A 22,749-nucleotide genomic window follows, 5' to 3' on the forward strand; every position below is an offset into this window, starting at 1 on the left:
CGTTTTACTTTCCTAAAACCTTAAAAGGTTCTTGGGATTTCCGGTTAACCATTCAACCGTTTCTACATTCCAATCAGAACTATTGAGCCGATAAAAGAAGCAAATGTCAAGACACTTTCTAGGACCGACCAGGATTTTGACATTATAGCCAGTCTTCACAGTCACGAAACCACACACCACATGTGTAGCTGTACAAAGCAAAATGTAGAAGATTGTAAATTGAAAATGATGTGCAACATTTAGTAGGGGTTTAAGATAAGACAGTTCCACCACCAAAAGGGATGAAGTCTTTGAACTTCGTTCCTTGAGGCGACACACAGAAATTATCCTGTGGTCAGGGGGCACTTCTATGAGGAAAATTCAAATTTATATTGTAACTTTGCATACGGACCCACAGTAAAAGCACAGGGCACCATGCTATGGGTGCAGTGGGTTATTTCTGGTGCCTGGGGGTGTCCATCATTCTTCCTGGATAGCATCCGGGGCTAACATTTTCAAGAAAAGGAAGGTCCAATATATTGTTGTTGTTTTTTTTCTGTGGTCTTCGTTTAATGCTTTGTTTTCCTTGCTTTTTGTCCTTTTTTGTTGGCTTTGTCTTACCCTTTAGGCAGTTTGGAAACAGATTTTAACATTGTTTTATGCTGAACGATTTTATGGTTAACCGGTTAAAAGTCCCAACTCTAGTGTACTTCTTTTATGTGTGATATATTTATACTGTATGCATGCAGATTTATAAACAATTATAAATGTACACACTTTTTATAACATAAATTGCTTGCTTTACTTTTATAAATGGCATCAGCATTTACACAATAAAAAATAGCATGGAATTTCTTTTTGACCAAGAAAAAGATGTAGATTCTATGACCTAAAAATCTTCCTGCTGTGGACGGCCAATAATTTTCCTCCCATATCTCATGGCTGATTCAAACTTTAAAAATCTGTAGTTCTAATCAGGAGCCAATTTCATAGTGCTGCTTAATGGTAAGCAAATTTTCGTGCTGAGCGTATTTCACAGGGCCCAATTTCACAAAGCTGTTAAGCAGAAAATATTCCTCAGCCAATTTTTTTGCTAAGCAAATCATGAGTGGGGCCCCAGTTGCAACAATGTCAACTCTATGGAATTTTCAGTTAAGCAAGATTTGTTCTGTGCTTAGCCAGTTTTATGCTTATAGGCCTTATGAAATTGGGCCATTGTTAGCAAGACTAGGTTAACATGAATTTACATTGTTACTGTCATTCATTTTCACACAGTACATGTAAGCACCGGAAGGTTAGCATTCCTTTCATCTTGTGCTTACGAGTAGCAGCGCTATGAAATGGAAACTGCCCAGTAAGCACAAACATGGCTGCTAAGCAGCTCGATGGAATTGGGCCCTGGTGAACCCAATGGTAAACAGGGGACCAACAAGTCTAGGCCTGATGGATCCATCATTACGTCAATACTTTGCATCAAACATTCACAGGCGTTGGGAACCTCTCGAAAAATATTCACCGCAATTTGCAACAATATCCTCTGTGCTCATTTCGAGTTTGAACCATCCATAATTAATTTGGCAATGTGTTGTGTCTTTAATGGCAGGCATATAATCGATATAACCCTAAGTTATTTTGTCTTATTGAGGACCCTACCCTCACTCCGCTTGTTAACCTCTACAGGTACCAACTATCTTTATTTTGTTAGCGATTCCCTGATCAGGTACATGTCAAACCAACCGACGAAGAGCAAGTTCGAGTGTGCACCATGGTTAACTTAAGGTTGACCATTTTGACTCGAACCCAGGCTGGTCGACCATTGGTTGACTACTGTGGTTGACCAGCCTCATGACCATGGTTTCTTCACTGGTCCCGATAGCATGTTCCATGCTTACATGTGTAAAGCGCACAGGTGAACCAGTGACACTAAAGCAAAAAAGCAGAAGGCAAAGAAGAGTTGAATATGATACCGATGGCTGACTAGGATTCCAAAACGAGTCATTCGAATGAGAGCGTCACTGCGCATGTACTTTTCTGGTCAGTAGTTGACTAAATGCGCGCACTCAAACTTGCTCGTAGTGGTCAAGTCAGGACCGGTGTTACACATTATAACCCTCAGCACAACCTTGGGTCGGGCATGCTTTATCCTAACAAACTACCCTCATGTACTTTACAGGGCTAGGAACATACCCAGCGCCTAATTGGGGACCACCTAGTTATTGCCATCGTTGTCCCCATCAGGTTGATCCGCCACCTGTTGTAGCATCGCTGCACCCTCTGCGTGAAGAGCGGGTTGCCGGAGGTCTCGATCCAGAGGCACCTCCCCGGCTAGACTCGACAGGTTTGGAATGGAACGACTTCGGACACACTGGAAATCCACATGCCTGCTCTTGTTCTCTTCTTTCTCCCAGGACATGCGCACAAAGGGACGTTGAACGTAATTGTAGATAACTGCAAAGCAGAGATAATAAAATCTTAAGTCGTAAGAACAAATTCAATTTCATAGACCACAATGACAACCCTTTCTTATATTGACCCCTTGCACGCACATCACACGCGGCAACTGTCGACGCTCATCATGTTGGTGGGCAAAAGGTTTTCATGTAAACGCTGCGTTGCCTAAAATGCGCACTTCACTGAATAACGCACAGTGACATTGCCCACCAGTATGCCGCATCCAAGATTACTCTGATGATGACGTCAGGTGAATTGGTCAATTGAAGGTTTTGTTTGTCAACACTAATGTAAATAAATCTGTTGAGTCTTGTTTTCGTTTGTTTCCGTCAATTATTCATTTCCATAATTCACTATCCATAGTTTGGTAACATTTTACCCTGGGTTGGGGTTAGGATTAGGGTTTCAGTCCATACCTAATTGAGTGAGTTTTTCCTATTTTGGGTTATCCTCTCATATCTTAACCTGTCATTTACTTAAAGGCAGTGGACACTATTGGTAATTGTCAAAGACTAGCCTTCACAGTTGGTGTATCTCAACATATCCATAAAATAAGAAACCTGAGAAAATTTGAGCTCAATCGGTCGCCGAAGTTGCGAGATAATAATGAAAGAAAAAACACCCTTGTCACACGAAGTTGTGTGCATTTAGATGGTTGATTTCGAGACCTTAAGTTCTAAACTTGAGGTCTTGAAATCAAATTCGTGGAAAATTACTTCTTTCTCGAAAACTATGGCACTTCAGAGGGAGCTGTTTCTCACAATGTTTTATACCATCAACCTCTCCCCATTACTCGTAATCAAGAAAGGTTTTTTGATGATAATTATTTTGAGTAATTACCAATAGTGTCCACTGCCTTTAAGGCCTTCTCTACACCGGTATCTTCAGACATACGGGCAAAGTCCGGTTAATACTTCACATGAAAGCAAAAGCAAAGCGAAAAACGTGAAGCAAACAATACCTCCCGCATTGTGATGCAGCGAAATTCGCCATTGCAATTCGCATGAAGTAAGATCCAGGCTTTACAGCGCTAATGTATAATCACTTCTAAGGTTCCTTTGAGGTCATTACCACAAGTATATAAGAATAATAAAAAATCAAAATATTTGATACCAAAAAACACATCAAACGCAGAGCCTTCAAATTTGGCACAAAAAGTTAATCGAATACATGAGGTCAGAGTTAAAAGGTCAAAGTTCATACCTTCTGGTTTGCCTCCAGGTCGTTGCTTAATCTTCTCTTTATAAGTAGGGTAGCCTGCAGGTCAAATTCAGAAAAAGACAATGTTAAAAATGACTATACATGTTTTCAATACGTGGCCTTTCCCAGGCAAAACGGTCTAACATCTAAAATCGTTGGATCCTATAAGATAACTTCTTGGTAAATTGAAGGCGTCTTTTCCACTTCAAAAATTCGAAGGGATTCTTCGTATGGATGTGAATATAACATGTTCTATCTTGGCCTCCATTTACACTTTTCATCCCGTTTTTTATATGGTTTTATCCCGTTCTAACAGCTAATCTCTGTACTTGCTTTTCTCAAAATATAATTTTTCAAGGTCTATTTTGCCATGGAAGGGTCATACTCCTCTTGTACATGAGAAGAAGAATAACACAAAGGAGATCTCTAATGCACACTGATATTATTATTAGTGACATGGTGTCGAAGAAAGCAGCTACCCACGGCTGCTTTGACGTTCATTAAAGGAACACGTTGCCTTGGATCGGTCGAGTTGGTCTTTGAAAAGCATAGATAGATAATTTAAAAGTAGAATATAATGATCTGCACAAACATGTCTCGGAATTTCACGGTTTTCATTTTAGAAGAAACAGGGTCGGCCATCCATAAATGGTCGACCGTTTTAGTCGACGATGTAAAAGGAAAACCACGCAATTTCGAGGGATATTTGTGTAGATCATTATATTCTACTTTTAAAACATCTTTCTAACCATATTCATTTTATAACAAACGCTTACAGACGCTATTTATAGACCAACTCGTCCGATCCAAGGCAACGTGTTCCTTTAATCGGAGCTGAGGAATCATCCAGCCTTTTTGTATGTGGATGATGCTGGCCTGACATATCGCACTAGCCTAGTTCACAACTCTATGATGTTTGTCAAGTAATAGTGTTTCTATAAATGCATGCGTGAATGTCATCAGCATATTTGATTGAAACAGCTACATTGATTGCATTGAGGGCGGTCAGGTTGTAGTAGTGGTATTTTTCCTCACTTCCACCTCCAGGAACACCTTCATTTGAATCCCAATCGGGGGCACTATGTGGATTGGGTTTTCAGTCCTATCGGCCTGCATAGGTTTTGCCTTGAATAATTCTCTGGGGTTATCCTCCCACATCTAAAAACTGAAACTTGCCTTCATTGTCTTCTCTCCATTGGGTTCTTGGCCAGTATAGTGGTAAAGTTAACTATTCTGAGAGTCCTTGGCTTCATAACCGGAATCAATCAATGAAATATGATATGCAAGGTTTAAAACTTGATGTGGAAGATTATTCTACCTTCTATTCCGAGACGGATCTTCTTGAGGCCTCTCTCCTTCAGCACCGTCTTAGCTACGTCTCTATTCTCGATGTACTTGAAAAACCTATATAATGGAGTGCTGGATACAACTGTGCAAAGATACCATAAATAATAAGCATAGATGAAATAACAAACAGCCTTTAAGGAATATTACTTAAAGGCAGTGGACACTATTGGTAATTGTCAACGAGTAGTCTTCACAGTTGGTGTATCTCAACATATGCATAAAATACATGTAACAAACCTGTGAAAATTTGAGCTCAATCGGTCATCAAAGTTGCGAGATAATAATGAAAGAAGAAAACACCTTTGTCACACGAATTTGTGTGCGTTTAGATGGTTGATTATGAGACCTCAAGTTCTAAACTTGAGGTCTTGAAATCAAATTTGTGGAAAATTACTTCTTTCTCCAAAACTATGGCACTTCAGAGGGAGCTGTTTCTCACAATGTTTTATACCACCAACCTCTCCCCATTACTTGTCACCAAGAAAGGTTTTATGCTAATAATTATTTTGAGTAATTACCAATAGTGTCCACTGCCTTTAAAGTAAGAAAACAAGGACTGACGATAGGGGAACAAATTAGAATCTTCCATCATAACCACTACATAGGGCCTTTACGAAACCACGGCTTGGGATCTGTCCTTCAGATTGAAGTCCCATGAGGAGAACATTTTCTAAACAACTGACTGGGGAAGTGTAAGCCCAAGCCATGATTTCGTAAGGCCCATAAAATGTGGACAAAGTTTAGAGAGCGATCGAACTTGGGAGAACAGTTTCTTGACAACAGACGGGGCTACCTTGGTTAAATAAGATGAAATAAATGTATATGATTTGAGGCATTGTATGGTGAGGTATCAATTATATATTTGGTTTGCGGTAACACCATGTGTAGATTTTGTATTAGAGAACTGTCTTGCTTTATATTCTACTAACGCGGAGTACACTTTATCAGTTCTCAGGGGAACTTCACAGTTCTAAAAAGAACTGTGCTGCTTTTAAACTACTCCCTGGGCGGAAGGTAGAAAATCAGCCAGGACTACTACTTTAGCTTTTAGTGGATCGTTATGAACTTCATTACTGCGGAGTTAGTTCTTAATTGGTCTTGTTTTGACTAGCTTGCTCTAGCCATTGTTAGGAGACTGAAGAAATGTGGTCTTATTGATAGGGGTTTAGAGGTTTCAGTGTAGAGTCAGTCACTGCTCTGATTGGTTCTCCTGAAAGTAGACCTGGGGCTGATTTCACATGAGCTAAGATTGATCTTAACGCCAAATCAATTGTAGTTGCTCAGTGAAGTGTAATGTCACAATACACATCGCTATGCTAATACTGACAATTTGTCTTGGGATGAATTTTATAGCTTTGTGAAATCTGGATCAGGTTGGGGGGCTCAGAGTTACAAAAGAAATAAAATCTAAAAAATAAGCTTACTTTGTGAGTATTCCTCTCCCATCTGAGGAGGATATTCTTCATCCCATTCCACGACGTCATCCTCCATCAAAACGACAATGTGACACTCTCTCTGACCATGCTGTATAATATTAAAACACTTCCATTTATTACGAGTCACCAAAATCATTCCAGTCTTCAATACGCTTGGGAAGGTATACAGAAAAGTATATAGTGGGGGGTTGTGGCTAAGTGCTAAAGAGAATTGGACTTAAGCTCTGGTGTTGCTCATTTGCAGAGAGTGGGTTCGAGTGGGTTCATGACACTTGTGTATGTGAGGATGCCTCATAAGTGAACTTAAAGGAACACTACAGAATTGATTTTGCTACAAAACAGTTGCTGGCAGTGTAAGCACTTGATGTTATCCACCACATACATAAACTGACAATCCTGGAGAAGTTTGAGAGCGATCAGCCAACTGGGTCACGAGAACATAGTAAAAAACTGATTACACATTTTGCATGACATTGATGCAAAAAAAAAAAAAGAATGAAACGCTCACTGAGCGATAAACTCAAACGCGAAACTAGATAAGTTATTTCTCATCAAATATGACATTTCAGACAGAAATATTTCAAGGGATGTTTTGTACTATCATCATCAATAGGTCGTGTAAGTTAGATGTAAATCTGTGATCTTCACGATTTGGTTTCTTACCAATTCTGTAACGTTCCTTGAATAACTGTAGCTCACAAGCCTGAGGTAACATGTAAACAAGGCTGCTTGCTATGTGAACCAGAACACCAGGTTTAACACCTACTCTTCCATGATAAGTGTTGTGGGTTTATTTACATGCACTAGACCTACGGTTTAATGGCCAATCCAAAGGACAAACCACTAAAAGCGCAGGTAAAGTATTGTTAAGTTAAGGATACAAGTGCCATAACCGGAACTCAAACCTACACTCCGACCGTGCCTTGTAGAGTACTGCTGAGCCATTTGGGACCCAAAGCATTATGTAGACTAGCCTTTAGTCAAGGAGCAGATGTCAAGCACGACACCATATATCCCGCACGAAAAAAGACCAGTGTGAGCGGCTGAGCCTTATGTTTTTCTTTACTTTTTGCCACAGATTTTGGTGGGAGAAATGTAATGCATTATGCATGAGCATGATGAGTTGTTGGCCAATAAGAAGATGCAATACCATAGATCACATGCCGCATGCACGCCCCATGACCCATACACTCATATTGATGCATTGAAAAGTCACGTGCTGAGGGCAACACACAGAAGGTGCATATATGAAAAACTAATTCGAAACACGAGTTGCTTATAGTGCTTCGCGCGTGATATCTGGGTGTGCCGCCGCCGAGTGCGCCTTGATTAAAGGCTATATGAAGACAAATAGAAGCTTGAGAGAATCTAACATCACGCTGCCAGATTAACGGTTCCCGATTACAGTTGGGAGTCAAGCATCACCAAAATTCTAAAAACGTTAGAATGGGAGTCACTCCAGGACCGTAAGACCAAACTTAGACTGATGACACTTTACAAAGAGACACATGGTATCACACTAAATACCATCAAAGATCAACTATATTCATCCAGCCAGGTTTCAATACCCCAACCTGGACCCTTTTCTTACAAAGTCACAACTACAAACGAAGATTGCTATTATCTTTCACTTTAACCCAAGACTGGACCTGAATGAAATCGACTTCAATGGCCTACCCAAATATTTAACAGCTGCGCACCCTGACCACATATGGCGACAACCCTATGGGTAATTTTTAAGTGTACAAGATACAGATACAAGTTGACACTGTCCGAGGAAACAGTATACTGCCACACTTACCTTAGCACATGAGACCATCTCTGGTAAGATGAGGGTGTCGAGATACTTCTCAAATTCTTCCCTGGCGCCGTCATTTGAAATCTCATGCAACAAACATCCTGTAGTTATCAAATAGAAAATGACATCAGAAACACAGTACAAGAAAACCCTGACCAATCATCAACAGTGAAACATGAAATAACACTAGGCCAAAGTATAGACACATGTTGGCCAGCAAACCAAATCCAAAAACATTTTGTGTATGTTCTTGTTCATTGTGAACATTTGATTGAGTGGTATTTTTGATTACCTGTTCATACACACACATTGACCTTGTGTACAGAAAGTTTTCAGCAAGCACAGCAAAAAAGAGACCCCTGTTTATAATGCACCTCCCTAATATTTTGCTTACAACTGATGAACACATTTTTATCTATATCATGAATGACACCTTTGAGGCAATTGACAAGGGGGAAAATGTTCTTAATCTAGGGCAAAATTTTTACTTGAATCAGCGAACAGTATCTGTTTTGAGTGTATGTGTATGAGCTCACACAACGTATGTATTTGTAGCCTCGCGAAATCTCTCTAAGGTCTTCATGGTCAATTTCGGAAAATGAGCAGCCAATTTAACCAACAATCTATTCTATTTCCCGTGAAAGCGAATGCTACTGAAAAGGGTCATTCGATTTCGTTTTATGATCAGTCAAATGTAATGTTGCGTCATTCGATTTAACAAAATAATCATTAAGTTTAGCAATTTATCAAAGCAGCATTTAAATTCGCAGACGCTTCTTGAGGCGTGTGTGTCACGAAAAAGAACGTTGATACGCTAAATGAATTTGTCTCAACTCAAAAACGAAATTGGATGGCCGAATTCTGAATTTGAAATGTAGTAACAAATGGAGAGGCAAAACAGCTTTAATTTGAATGCGTGAAAATGAGATTGACTCCTAATTTGCCGAATTTGACCGAGAAAACCTATATTGTACTTACTAAGGTTTTTACATCTGACTGTACTTTCATTAAAGGGTACAAGGAGATAATCACAGGCCTCTCTTAGGTCAGCTACTGACACACTAGGGGGACATCGCATTGCCCGACCCTTGTAGAACTCCTACAAAACAGACAAAATACATACTATAATTAGATAAGGTACTAACTTGGGCCATATGCTAAAGTGACGGCTAGGGCTACGACCGTCGCTATGGGGTGCCCACTCATAAGGGTTGTGACCCTGCTGATGTTTAAACTTGTAGGAAGTGACTAGCACAAGTAAACCTGCGAGTACAACGTTTAGTAAATCTCTTTTGGGAGGGGTGGTGGCTCTGAAAACAGCCAGTGTGGTCTAAACCTTTCAAACACTATACTCTGCTCGTCCTGAAGCTGTGTCTGAGCAATTGCTGAGAATACACATTTCAACATTTACTTTTCGGGAGCCAACACTCCTCCTAAAAGAGATTTACACATAGTTGTACCATCAAGTAACTAGCAATTGGTTCTGCCTATAAACCACACCTAGCTTAAACTTTACTTGTAATAGTTATGTACTTCCAACATTCCTATTATCCACACCAAGCTTCAACCATCCCTTTCTGCTGAAACTTGCTTTGCCTGTTTAAGTACAGTCCTCGCAATAACCCACGCCACCCACATCAACTGTCGTACTGCCCCGTGCTTTTGCTGTGGTGCCCTCAGTAAAGATCAAAACAAATTCATACTTTCCTCATTGAAGTGCCCCTTACCAGAGGAAAATTTATTATTATTATTCAAGAGTGAAGTTCAAGGCCTGTTAGTACTTACCAAGATGGCGCTAAACAGTTCAGACGATATGCCGTGTGCGACTCCATACTCTCCTTTCTCATTGGGTCTCGTGAAGTTGTTGTCAATCCCATTACCAAACATTCTACATCGGAACAAAATCAAAAATTAAATCAAAATCAAACATTAAAAGTTTGCGTGGCCGAGCGGTCTAGAACATCGAACCAAAGTTCTGATGGCTGAGTTGCAGGCTGAGTTGCAGGGTGTCGTGGCCGAGTGGATAAGAACACCGAACTCAAGCTCTGGTGCTTCTGTTCAGCAGAGTGTGGGTTCGAATCCCGGTTGTGACACTTGTGTCCCTGAGCAAGACACTTCACTATAATTGCTTCTCTCCACCCAGGGGTAAATGGGTACCTGTGAGGGCAGAGATGGTTCTTGTGGTTGATTTAGCCGAGTAGTGCATATTAATGTTGCACAAGGCTGTATACTCCCCACCAGGGAGCTGAGATGGTTTAAGGAATGATTTAAGGCCCAGTGACCAGGGGTAAGATTGTGAATAGCCTTGACTCAATGCTGTTGGCGTAGTGTACCCCGGCTCGGCGCAGCTTAATTCGGCAGTCTGCACGCTGTGCATACACGAACAACGTACATGTATACAGAACATTGTATGTACAGTACATTGTACAGCAAGAACAGTATAGCGAAGTCGTGAGTACGGTCGTGTCTTTCTACTTTCAACCTCGCACACGTGGCTCAAACAACAGCCTTGATGGGTCTGTAACAGCTTTATCGGAATTCCGATTAAAGGGCATGCATATGCATGATCTGGGCGTGTCATTCTAAACATTGGCCAATCACTGGCGCGATTGAGAATGACGTATTACTGCGCTAGCAATCATGCCACGTCCGTGTGGCGTGTGTGTGTACGCTGTACGCTAGCTGTATGGACAAGTGAGTGTCCCTATGATGTACGGGGTCTGAATGCGCTGCCGAACGGTATACGGGCTACCGGTGTGAGCCGGACAAGCCTCGCTCGGTCGGTACGGTGTCGAACAACTTCGAAGAGAGGAGGGGTTCCTTGGCCCCATTGTCTTGCGTTTCATTATAACACGAGGACTAGCATCATAAGTACAATGTAGCTGGTAGATCTGTCCCTGAGTGGGAAGCTGCTATAAATGCTATAAGTGTAACGATAGTAGTATGGCAAGAGTTAGTTTATGAAATTGATCTTTACGTGTAGTTGTTGTTCAGCCACACGCCATCTACTACCGTCTGGTATGTTTTCGACCAACACATAATTTATTTTCGATCCCCAACTTTGATTTACCGCGAGAAACGTAACGAATAATATGTCTAGACAAAATAAACAGCTGGGTTTCTTATCTCATCTGGTCTGAAACGGGGAAAACAGTAATAATATTAAGTGTTTGTGCTTCAAGGGGGGTGGGTATGCCCAACATCTAAAAGCATTTAGACTTTTGCACAAACATCCCGCAAAAAATTTCCCTGGATGGAGAAGCAGATTATTTAACTGTAACATGTAAGATTTTGTTCTTATTGATTTTGTTTTGTTTGGCACAAAGTCAAAATGCTGTGATGAAGACGCAATGTTTTTGATCACATGAAAGGTTGTGTAAATATTTGTTTTACTCTAAATTTTGTTTCTGAAACAAACATTTACACTTGTAACTGACCATTTCGGGAACGTTTACACAATTACAAAAATAAGCGTAAATACACATGCTTAGATAACATTGTGTCAAATTTGGGTCAACTATTAATATGTCACATAGATAATATGGGTCAACAGTTTGTTTTTCATAACATATCTGGCATTCTGTTCAGTCCAAACCTTCTTTTATCAAGTGCTGTGACAACAAACAATGACCTTTGTCATCAAAATATTTCATTATGATCAGAGGTTTGCCTTAACTTTTTCAGAGACTGGCTAGCAGGACCATTTAGCTTACGAGTCATTTCACAACTCCGCCAGCTTTTTCACTGGTCCATATTTCACATTTAAAGGAACGTTACAGAATTGGTAAGAAACAAATTCGTGAAGATCACATGCTTACATCAAACTTACAAGATCTAATGAAGATGATACTAGAAAACATCCCTGGAAATATTTATGACTGAAATGTCATGTTTGGTGAGAAGTAAATAATCTAATTTCGCGTTTGGAGTTTATCGCTCAGTGAGCGTTTTATTCATTTTTTCCCCATCGATGTTATGCAAAATGTTTAAGAGGTTTTTCACTATTTTCTTGTGACCCAGATGGTCGATCGATCTCAAACTTCTACAGGTTTGTCAGTTTATGTATATGATGGATTACATAGAGTGCTTACACTGCCAGCAACTTTTTTTGTTAGCAAAACCCATTCTGTAATGTTCCTTTAAGTAGGGATGCTTTTCAATACTGAACTACCCAGCGCTAGGGACTACTTGGAGAAAATTTTGACTGGTCCTCTGGTGTTTTAACTGGCATATGGCCAGCGGACTACTGGTCACTATGTAAAAATGTTAGACTGCAGGAATTGCAATCACAAGGTTGAGGGTTCGAATACCACAAGTAACCGCTGATTTCACAATGACTAGAATACATATTGTCTAGTTACTGAATCACAATTTCTTGATTTGTGCAGTTCATAATCATAGAACAATTTGACTGGTCATCGCGTGTTTTAAACGGCATTTGGCCAGCGGACCACTAGTCACAATGGTAAAGTTGTTAGACTGCAGGACTTGCAATCACTAGGTTGTGGGTTCAAATCCCCATGCTAACAGCTGATTTTACAATGACTAGAATAAATATTGTCGTCTAGTTACTAAATCACAAGTTCTTGATTTGTGCAGTTCATAATCATAGACGTTGAACCAATGTTTGTATGAGAGAGATTGGCTGTTGCCAGCTTGGTGTTTATATCCCCTTGTGGGAGTTTGCCAAGTTCCCTTGATGTGAATATCATCTTAAAGACAGTGGACACTATTGGTAATTGTCAAAGACCAGTCTTTTCACTTGGTGTATGTCAACATATGCATGAAATAACAAACCTGTGAAAGTTTGAGCTTAATTGGTCGTCCAAGTTATGAGATAATAATGAAAGAAAAAACACCCTTGTCACACGAAGTTGTGTGCGTTTAGATGGTTGATTTTGAGATCTCAAGTTCTAAACTTGAGGTCTTGAAATCAAATTCGTGGAAAACTACTTCTTTCTCGAAAACTAAGTCACTTCAGAGGGAGCCGTTTCTCACAATGATTTATACTATCAACCTCTCCCCATTACTCGTTACCAAGTGAGGTTTTATGCTAATAATTATTTTAAGTAATTACCAATAATGTCCACATCCTTTAACAATAATGAAGAGCACTACTCACCTTCCCAGCATAGTGTTAGGGTGTGCTGTAAACAATGACGGGTCCACAACGAATCTAGTATGATCCACAATTAGCGTAACTCTGTCAGGAAGTTTCTGCCCAAAAAGGCCGTGGTGGTTGCGTGTGCCACCTTTGTCGATATCGTTGACTGAGCGCGCTCGGTTGCGAGGCGCATTGCTGGGGTGTCCTCCAGCCAAGGTCTTACTGTCACACACTGGCTTCATGCATGAGTGGGTCGGTGATGTATTGCTGGATTTGTCAGCCATGTTGGCACATACGCAGGAATGGGAACAACTAAAAATTTGACAATACAATGACAAATATTTATTAGATGGAAATTTGCATTGGGATAAAGAATATTAATTTTGGTTTAAGTTTCTCAGTATGTTGGCACATACACAGGAATGGGAACAAGTAAAAATGGCACAATACAAAGACAAATATTTGCATTGGGATAAAGAATATTAATTTTGGTTTTGTGTTGGCACTGTCAGTACTTTCCTGAGCTCTGTGAAAAAAATAGGTTCAAATTCCAGTACTATAATGCCTATTGATTGGGAAAGTACTGAGTATACACGTCCATTGCTAACACACATCGGTGTACAGTGTATGGGTAAAACCAAAATTAATACAATAACAAATATTATCAGTAAATAATATGCTGTAAACAGAAGCCACTAAACAGCCACTGTAAACAGACTGAGTGTAACGCACTGCCCTTTTTTGTTTCAATGCTACATCAGAGATGAGGAAAGGGTCTGTATGTATTCGTTTGGAAATGACTCTGAAAAGTAACGTCAAGAAAAACTTACTTGGTAAAAAGTATGGCAGCTTTGGACAGTATAAACATTTTTAGGAATTTTTCACTTTAAAATACTGCAGTATGAAAGATTATCGCCAAAAAGTTGAATCTGAGAAGCGTTACTGACAGTAACATTTCTCAGAATTTGCATTCAAATTGCAGATTCTTCTTCTTCTTGCGTGGACATACAGTGTATGTAAACCGCTCCAGATTTTCGGCAATATCTCAAAAAGTTCACCACCTTTTGAAATCAAATTTCAGCAGGTTTGTTTTAATAATAATAATAATAATAGTGGCTTCTTATATAGCGCACATACCCGTCACTCAGTGACGCTAAAGGTGCTTTAACGTTAATTTCCTGCATGGTACTTATATAAATAGGATTTAAACAAAAGTGGGTTTCAATTACCAAACGAATACAATCCCTTTAAATAGGAAGAATATAATGCTTGCCTACGTAAGCAACCAAACTCCTTTTCCCCCCAGACAACATACGCCCCCAAGGAACTGACACACTAGATCTGATACTGATTAAAGACACTGGACACTATTGGTAATTGGTAAAAGACAAGTCTTCTCACTTGGTGTATCTCAACATAGGATATATGCATTTATAAAACAACAAACCTGCGAAAATTTGAGCTCAATTGGTCATCGAAGTTGCGAGATAATAATGAAAGAGAGAACACCTTTGTCACAAGTTGTGTACTTTCAGATGCTTGATTTCGAGACCTGAAATTCTAAACTTGAGGTCTCGAAATCAAATTTGTTGAAAATTACTTCTTTCTCAAAAACTACGTCACTTCAGAGGGAGCTGTTTCTCACAATGTTTTATACTATCAACCTCTCCCCATTACTCATTACCAAGTCAGGTTTTATGCTAATAATTATTTTGAATAATTACCAATAGTGTCCACTGCCTTTAAGCAGAAGCAAAGTTTACCACCCCCTCCTACATAGTATTAGTTCTGGATCTATGTCTGCATGATATGAATTCCCGGCTTTGATTATGGCATTTCATCCTATGTTCTTCACTGTAGAGAATTGCCTGAGGTCATTCTTGCTATGCAAGATGTGTGTCTCGCGTACAGTCATGTTCACTCATCAGGCATGATGTATTTGGCACTTGGAAAAAGCAGGAACATTTTATTGAGTACAAGGGCTGACATTAGTGACACAACTTGGAATTCAACTCCTAAGATTTTAAGAATATGTCTACCATTTCCACCATTTTGGGAGTAAATTCTTTTTTTTTCAAAATTTTGACTGGCAGAATGGCGGACAATATAGGCCTGTTTAAAGTGTGCTACGTGTTGTGCAATGGTCTACACGCAATAACTTACTTTTTGGGCTAAAATTTCCGTAGAAAGAATATCATGCCTGAATCATGTAAAACATGTATACATTTCCCCTTATCTCATGCAAAACAAAAAAGAAGTTCAACCCTAACCCTGAACATACACATTTTATAACTTTAAAAGTGAAATACACTTGCCGTAAGCACGGAATTCCCTGCTTCCGTAAGCGCCGGTTCTGTGCTTATGGTAAGCAGAGCCATGAAATTGGGCCCAGGTGTTTGACAACTCTACTCAAAAGAGATTTTCACATGGTGTTTATATCGCAAACCTCACCTTTTTGTACTTTAAGTTTAAAATCCTACTTAATGGAACATTACAGAATGGGTTTTTGCAAACAAAACAGTTACTGGCAGTAAAGCACTTTGTGTAATCCACCATACACATAAACTGAAAAACCTGTAGAAGTTCGAGATCGATCGGCCATCTGGGTTACGAGAGAATAGTGAAAAACCGATTACAAATTTTTTATTGCATCGATGCCAAAATAAAAATGAATAGAACACTCACTGAGCGATAAACTCCAAACGCGAAGTTAGATTATTTATTTCTCATCAAATAATGACATTTCAGGTAGAAATATTTCAAGGGATGTTTTCAACTATCCTCATCATTAGACCGTGTAAGTTTTATGTAAACCTGTGATCTTCACAATTTTTGTTTCTTACCAATTCTGTAACGTTCCTTTAAACTGTATTAACAAAATAGGTGATTTAGATGGTTAATTGTACAACAAATTATAACAAGAACGTTAATTAATGTGTAGACTTACTGTGAATTATATCCTCGGTCACTATCCAAGGAATCGGAGTCACTATCTATGCTAGCACTGTATGGTACGCCACGTTGCCTGTAGGCCATGAAGCCAGTCACAGCCTGACTGCTGGACCAAGGGCTACTAGGGGAATATCTGTGGGGTACAAACAGGAACACGGGTTAGTTGGGTCTTCCTTTTTAGCGGATCCCCATGGGGGTATGGGGGGGTGTTGCTTTGACAGATCAATCGACTAGTCCGGTTTATATTCAGGGCTGCCCTTAATACTAGCATAGCGCACATGGTAAAAACTGCTATGAGCTAGTAAACACAACCTTTCAACTTGCCCTATGTGCAACTTAAAACTGTGCAATCTCAGGCCTCATACTTCACTGAGGCAACAGAAGTGATTGCCTCCATGTCCCCTGGTCATTGCCTTGGTGCCCTTAAAATGCTCTGCTAGTAGAAAATTACAAAATTTCCTCATAGGGTGCCCTTTACCAAGGAGAAAATGCCGTGGTGCCCTTGCCCTTTCAAAAAAGAAGCATACATGTACAGGCCTGCAACCCACTTGTTTAAAATGCTCTAATATTTCTTCCAGATGTGAATAATACATTTTTTATGTGGTAATTTATTTTTGAGTGTTTGAGTGTACCTTTATTTGTCTATTTATATTATTGGTTGTGATTGCTACCATCAATGCATCAGAAAGATACATTTGTGACAATACGCCTCTCTTAATATTTATGCATGAGGTCCGTCACAATTGTAACCCAAAACGAGGCGATGGGCGCAGCCACTGCAAGTGATTTGCGGACGGCGCCCATAGCCTCATTTTGGGTTAGAATTATGACGTCATGCATAAATATTAAGAGAGGCGTAAAAGTACATGTTTGAAATCATGAATACTAAAACTTCCTAGGGGCAAGTTAAACTCAGAGTATATTATCCAGGTTGGCTACTTAACAAAAAGCTATAAGAGCAAGGCCTGATATTGTACACTAGTTGCCTTTAATAAACACACTGTAGAACTACATGCAAATTACTCATACACAATTTGATATGATCCCTTCATCCAGGGGTGTGCCTCATTTGCTCCATGCTCATAAGGAATTAAAGTCAGTCAAGTTTTTCAAAGTAAATTCAAACCGACAAGTAAAAGGCAGGGTTATAACTGTTGACACGGTCAAATTACAACTTGTCAACACTCTTTCATCACTTCCTTCTAAAGGCACTGGACAGTGGACACTATTGCAATGTAACATGTGTAATGACAAGGGGGAGCACGGAGGCTTCCAAAACAATTTTTTTTTTTAAATACATGTAGAAGTGCCCTTTCCAGAGCAGTTTTTGAAAGGGCAAGGGCAGCAAGACATTTTCAGGGCACCCTTTGAGGAAATTTCTACAGGCTGAGCATTTCAAGGGCACCAAGGTAATGACCAACGGGCATGGAGGCAATCACCTTCATTGCCCCCATGAAGTATCAGGCCTGCAAGAGGCAAATTGCTGTGCCCCCTTCAAGGCCAACTAACATAAAGCATTTTGACACAGTCCTACAGCACGATTACTCAACACCTACACTGTAAATGTTTGTGCTCTGATAAGATTGGCATGCATGGCCAATGGCTGATTACAAAGAATTAAGGGATTTGGGGAAGCTTTATCTACCATCAAGGACTCTTGTGTTACTGTTACACGCATGCACAAGTTCGGTTTCCTCTTAAGGAGGCAACTTTTTTTAACTCATAATTTGAGGTTGAAATGAGCAATGATTGGTTAGACAATCTATTAGAACTCCTCTGGTCCCAATTGCCTCCGTTGCCCCTTGCCATTGCCTTGCTGCCCTTAAAATGCTCCACTAGAAATTTACAATTTCCTCATAGGGTGCCCTTTGCCAAAGAGAAAATGCCTTGGTGCCCTTGCCTTTTCAAAAACGAAGCTTACAGGCCTGCAATGTAACTAGTAAACTTAAAAACTTGCACAGAAACATAGTGCAGTCAAATGAAAGTTAGTTTTAACCAACCAACCAACCACCCCAAATTTGATTTTTAGATATTGAATGGCTTCATAATATAAACATCCATACACTGCAGATGCAGTGAATGGATGCAAATATGAAAACAAGTATTCTAGATCAAAGGTCTCTAGCATCACTTGTTGTGTGGCTTTTCCTGTTAAAAAAAACCAACAAAAATCTGTAGTTTAGTCAGGAAGGATGACAATCTTACCAGCTTGGCCAGGTGAGTTTTTTTGTATCGTTGTTCATTTGCATACATTGTATGTAAATAGCTGAATTTCGATTTGTTTCTTTTGACCACGAACAATACCAAAGAACAAAAAATCAAATTCTTTATTCTGAATTGCCCCCTAAGTTTTGCCTATATTGGCAGTTTGATTCATTATTAGGCCTATTATATTTTGTTGTCAATATTAGGCCCTACAATTAATATTTTATATTTTCTGTTTGTTTTCGTGGGGGAAGGGGGAAGGGGGAAGGGGGATGGGATACATTATTCTTCAAGGTTTACAAACCACATTGCCTCTTGTCAAGGTACACAATCAGGAAAACTGCACAAATAAAGAAAGTGCAGTGTTTCATGCGCTAGTGTATTTTGACAGCAAAACAACCTTCAGTATTGAGTGGATTCAACTTTTAAAGGCAGTGGACACTATTGGTAATTACTCCAAATAATTTTTAGCATAAAACCTTTCTTGGTGACGAGTAATGGGGAGAGGTTGATGGTATAAAACATTGTGAGAAACGGCTCCGTCTGAAGAGCCATTGTTTTTGAGAAAGAAGTAATTTTCCATGAATTTGATTTCGAGACCTCAGATTTAGAACTTGAGGTCTCGAAATCAACCATCTTAACGGACACATCTTCGTGTGACAAGGGTGTTTTTTTCTTTCATTAAAATTATCTCGCAAGTTCGATGACCGATTGAGCTCAAATTTTCACAGGTTTGTTATTTTATGCTATGTTGAGATACACCAACTGTGAAGGCTAGTCTTTGACAATTACCAATAGTGTCCACTGCTTGTAAAGATGTTTATTACAAATAATACAATGTAACTGAGGTCAAAAAGGCCTCACAACCAAACCAATGTGAATGTGGTGTGTTTCTCATCTAAACAGTGTTGGGAAAACTCTGACGCCCGGTTTACCGTATACTTCCGGCGAATGAGAAAAAAATAAATACCTCACAAATTTGCAATGAATAATTCACAACAGGAAACTGTGCTCAACTCCTGTGAAACTTCCCTGTGTCGTCAAAATTTGCTTCGCATTCACATTTGCAGGAAGTTTGAACCAGGCTTAGGTGAATAGGCAGGTGTCAGGACACTTCGTACCTTTGCCACTTCGTACCCAGGACACTTCGTACCTTTTCAAGGTACAAAGTAAAAGGTACGAAGTGACTTTGGACACTTCGTACCTTGGACACTTCGTACCTTGGACACTTCGTACCTTCTTACAAGACATTTCGTACCTTCTCACGAGTCACTTCGTGCCTTCTCACGAGACACTTCCTACCTTTGTATTAATTTGGGATTTCTGCATCGTTTTTGATTATTTTGTGCTTTGTGATCGGATGATTATGAAATAATAGCAAATCAAACCAACTATTACTATCTAGTTGGGACCAAGAAGCTATTTTGACGATTGCGTGATTGTTTGCGTGATTGTTTGACTTTAAAATATTTGTAAAAAATATTGACGGAAGATGTTGTCCTTGGCGTAATTAACTTAATACAAAATATTAATTTCACATTCAAAATGACATTCACATATTCAAACAAAAATTATAATTCAGTAAGTATTAATTTTTATTTCAAAGAACATATAATTATTGAGGAATACACATTTTAATGAAGGTACGAAGTGACTCGGCTGATGGTCACGAAGTGACCAATTTGGTTACAGTACGAAGTGTCCAGGGTACTAAGTGGCAAAGGTACGAAGTGTCCGACATCCAATAGGAATGGTAGTAATAGCTAGTAGTACAAAGGTAATTGAAGCTACTGCTGGATAAGACCAGAACATGTTAATCTATCAATTTAACCATTTGAAAACATAGCATAACGAAGGCCAAAAACGCTTGACGCCTAATAATGAGGAAGCGTTAGTTTCTACATGGTTTCTAGAACAACGATCAAAAGTATCAGCAACGTGAACTGAGTGAAAGGGTCTATTTTAATATTTCAAACTAGATTTTGTCCAACCTTAAAATATTGAAAACAAATCAAATAGGCCTAATGTCAAGATTTCTTTATAATATTCAAAATGGATCAATTTGATTCTGATCAAGACTTTTACTCTACATTCATTCCTAGACTGACCCTAAAGCCTGGTTTAATCTCAATTCCTGAGAATGCAAAGCGATACAAATGTTGACGTCGCAGATTCGCAACGGATAATTCTTGTCAGTTGACCTGTGCTCAGCTCCTGACGTCAAAATTTGTCTCGAATAAACCAGGCTTAAGATCGACAGTACACTACAGTGTATTGCCTTGGGTTTTGCTGTTTTGTTGACGATCTGACTCAGTGACTGGCCATTGATTTGATGCATGCATTGCATGGAAGTGGAACCAGCAAATCTGGTTAGTTAACTTGTCCCTATCGGTCCTTTTTCGGCAATGGGAAACATTCAGTCACTAATTTTTTTTACTCATTGTTTTTTAGCAAATTAGTCATAAGCCCCAGTGAGTGAAAATGTGGTGGTATGATCTGATTATGCAAAGAGTGAGCATGATCATGGAGTGTGTGTGATGACAAATCAAGCCTGGCTCGTCCACCGTGAGTGTGTGTGAATGCCAAATACGTGCACAGGAATAAGAGAATGTTGGTTTCGTTTGTATTTTTAATCTACCAATACTTACATTCAAATGCTGGCCTATGAAGTCCAGTCAATGTTGTTCACACAAGACTAATGTTTGTAGACATGTACCGGGCATCGAGTCTGTCACCCAAAAACGTGCAGAAACTGGTTGCTCAAATTATCAACATCCACGCCATCTTCCTGATGAGATGCTATGACGTGTAAAATGCTCCAAAGTTATTTCATTTCTCTGAATGGAAATTATTGTAAACAGCGCCCTCTTGCGATGCCAACCGCGAGAAAATTTGCCAAAACATAAACAAAACACTTTTTGGTATGCTCTGCAGTTCAGTTCTCGATGTGTATCAAATTTGGGTGCAGTAGGAAAGAAGGAGCCGGTTGTTTAGTTAGTTTCTGGCGGTGGTAGTGAAATATATCATAAAATGTTTGTATATGTAAGACACTGCAAACAAACTACAACATGGGACAGAAAAAGTGGTATTTATAGACACCCCCCACCCTTAGAATTGCTCCCCCACACTCATCTGCTTGATGTCAGGGCTCTGTTGTGCTGGGGGGGGGGGGTATAGTGACATAGTAAAATACTATGGGGATATAGTGCCATTTAAGCACGAGTTACATGGAGGAAGTGGCGAATAAAAGCCACTGTTGGTCCCCCAATGTTCACAAGACTCGATAAAAAGTAGATTCTTTGTGTTTCTGCAGATCATTCGTCTGGTTTTTGTTTAATGAAATGTTTAAACTTATACTTTCTTCACCACACTTGGTACCTTCCCAATGCAATTTCACAACAGGCTTGTCATCCTACACAGTAATAACCTTACTCTTTGCCTTGTTTATTCTATAGACTTATAATTATTTAATCAACATCTTAAATAAAACAGGCAGATATCTGTAAAATCTCAAACTTGTAAATAACGTTTAAAAATGAACAAATAGGACACCCCATTACAGAATCAGCAGGCACGTCTCAGAAATGGAATTAAAAAGACAAGACACCCATTTGAGAAATACTTACATTATAACAATAGATATTTCTTTTGCAACGTCACAGCCGAGTGTTTGCCAACCCAGGTTGGAAAACTATGGAAAGCCATAAATGCATATCAAAACAGATCGCTACTCTTTGTAACAATGCTACCAAAATATTCAAATAGTGTTGATTTTGTTGAAAACAAACGAAAGGTACTTTATTTAATTGAAAGTTTGCAGAAATCATGAATTTGGTTAAAACATCTGTTAATGCGATTGAGTTTTTTTACTAACATTCGGCAGTCCATGCCAACCAAGGCAGTTTGTTTATCAACAAAAGAAAGGTCCATTCACAGATAATTTATATGCCCAAGTTAGATGCTGTTTGAAGACTCGTCTCAATTTTATTTTGAGTTTCAGTAAAAATTGCTTTTCTCATGAAGCGTCACAAAAACATGAAAGTAACATCTGTTGAGCTCAAACTTCAACCAAGTAAAACAATTTGTGTCATCAATGATTTATGTATAAAGGAAACTCATGTGGAATAACCATGGAGGCTATACCTCCATGAACAAACTGTAAGAAGTGATGCAGGGTATATGCAGTGCAGGGTGATGCGGGGAAATGTGAATTATTTTGAAGTTTGTGGCAAACTCTTGTAAAGAACAGTTAAAACTGGGTGGAGGGTTGAATAGCC

The 22,749-nt window shown here is 39.3% G+C and overlaps 1 protein-coding gene across 1 annotated transcript; it reads right to left on the reverse strand.

Annotated features, from left to right (window-relative positions):
• Positions 1-1,816: 1,816 nt before the first annotated feature.
• Positions 1,817-21,261, reverse strand: LOC117307261 (BTB/POZ domain-containing protein 10-like). The gene is made up of 10 exons (XM_033791966.1): positions 21,121-21,261; positions 16,263-16,400; positions 13,334-13,627; positions 9,997-10,099; positions 9,190-9,310; positions 8,215-8,312; positions 6,402-6,501; positions 4,949-5,059; positions 3,634-3,687; positions 1,817-2,427 (listed from the first exon to the last, which is right to left on the reverse strand). Exons 2-10 carry the CDS (start codon positions 16,349-16,351, stop codon positions 2,189-2,191), a joined length of 1,209 nt encoding a protein of 402 aa, XP_033647857.1. The 5' UTR covers positions 16,352-16,400; positions 21,121-21,261; the 3' UTR covers positions 1,817-2,188.
• Positions 21,262-22,749: the final 1,488 nt, after the last annotated feature.

This window comes from Asterias rubens, chromosome 1, assembly GCF_902459465.1.
Source record: "Asterias rubens chromosome 1, eAstRub1.3, whole genome shotgun sequence".
Classification (NCBI taxonomy): Eukaryota; Metazoa; Echinodermata; class Asteroidea; order Forcipulatida; family Asteriidae; genus Asterias; species Asterias rubens.

Coding starts and splice junctions, on each gene's coding strand:
- LOC117307261 (XM_033791966.1), bottom strand. CDS start 16,351: ATGGCCTACAGGCAACGTGGCGTACCATACAGTGCTAGCATAGATAGT. Junction 10,100..13,333: donor CCTAACACTATGCTGGGAAG/GTGAGTAGTGCT, acceptor GTTCCGATGTAG/AATGTTTGGTAATGGGATTG. Junction 6,502..8,214: donor AGATGGTCTCATGTGCTAAG/GTAAGTGTGGCA, acceptor AATATTATACAG/CATGGTCAGAGAGAGTGTCA.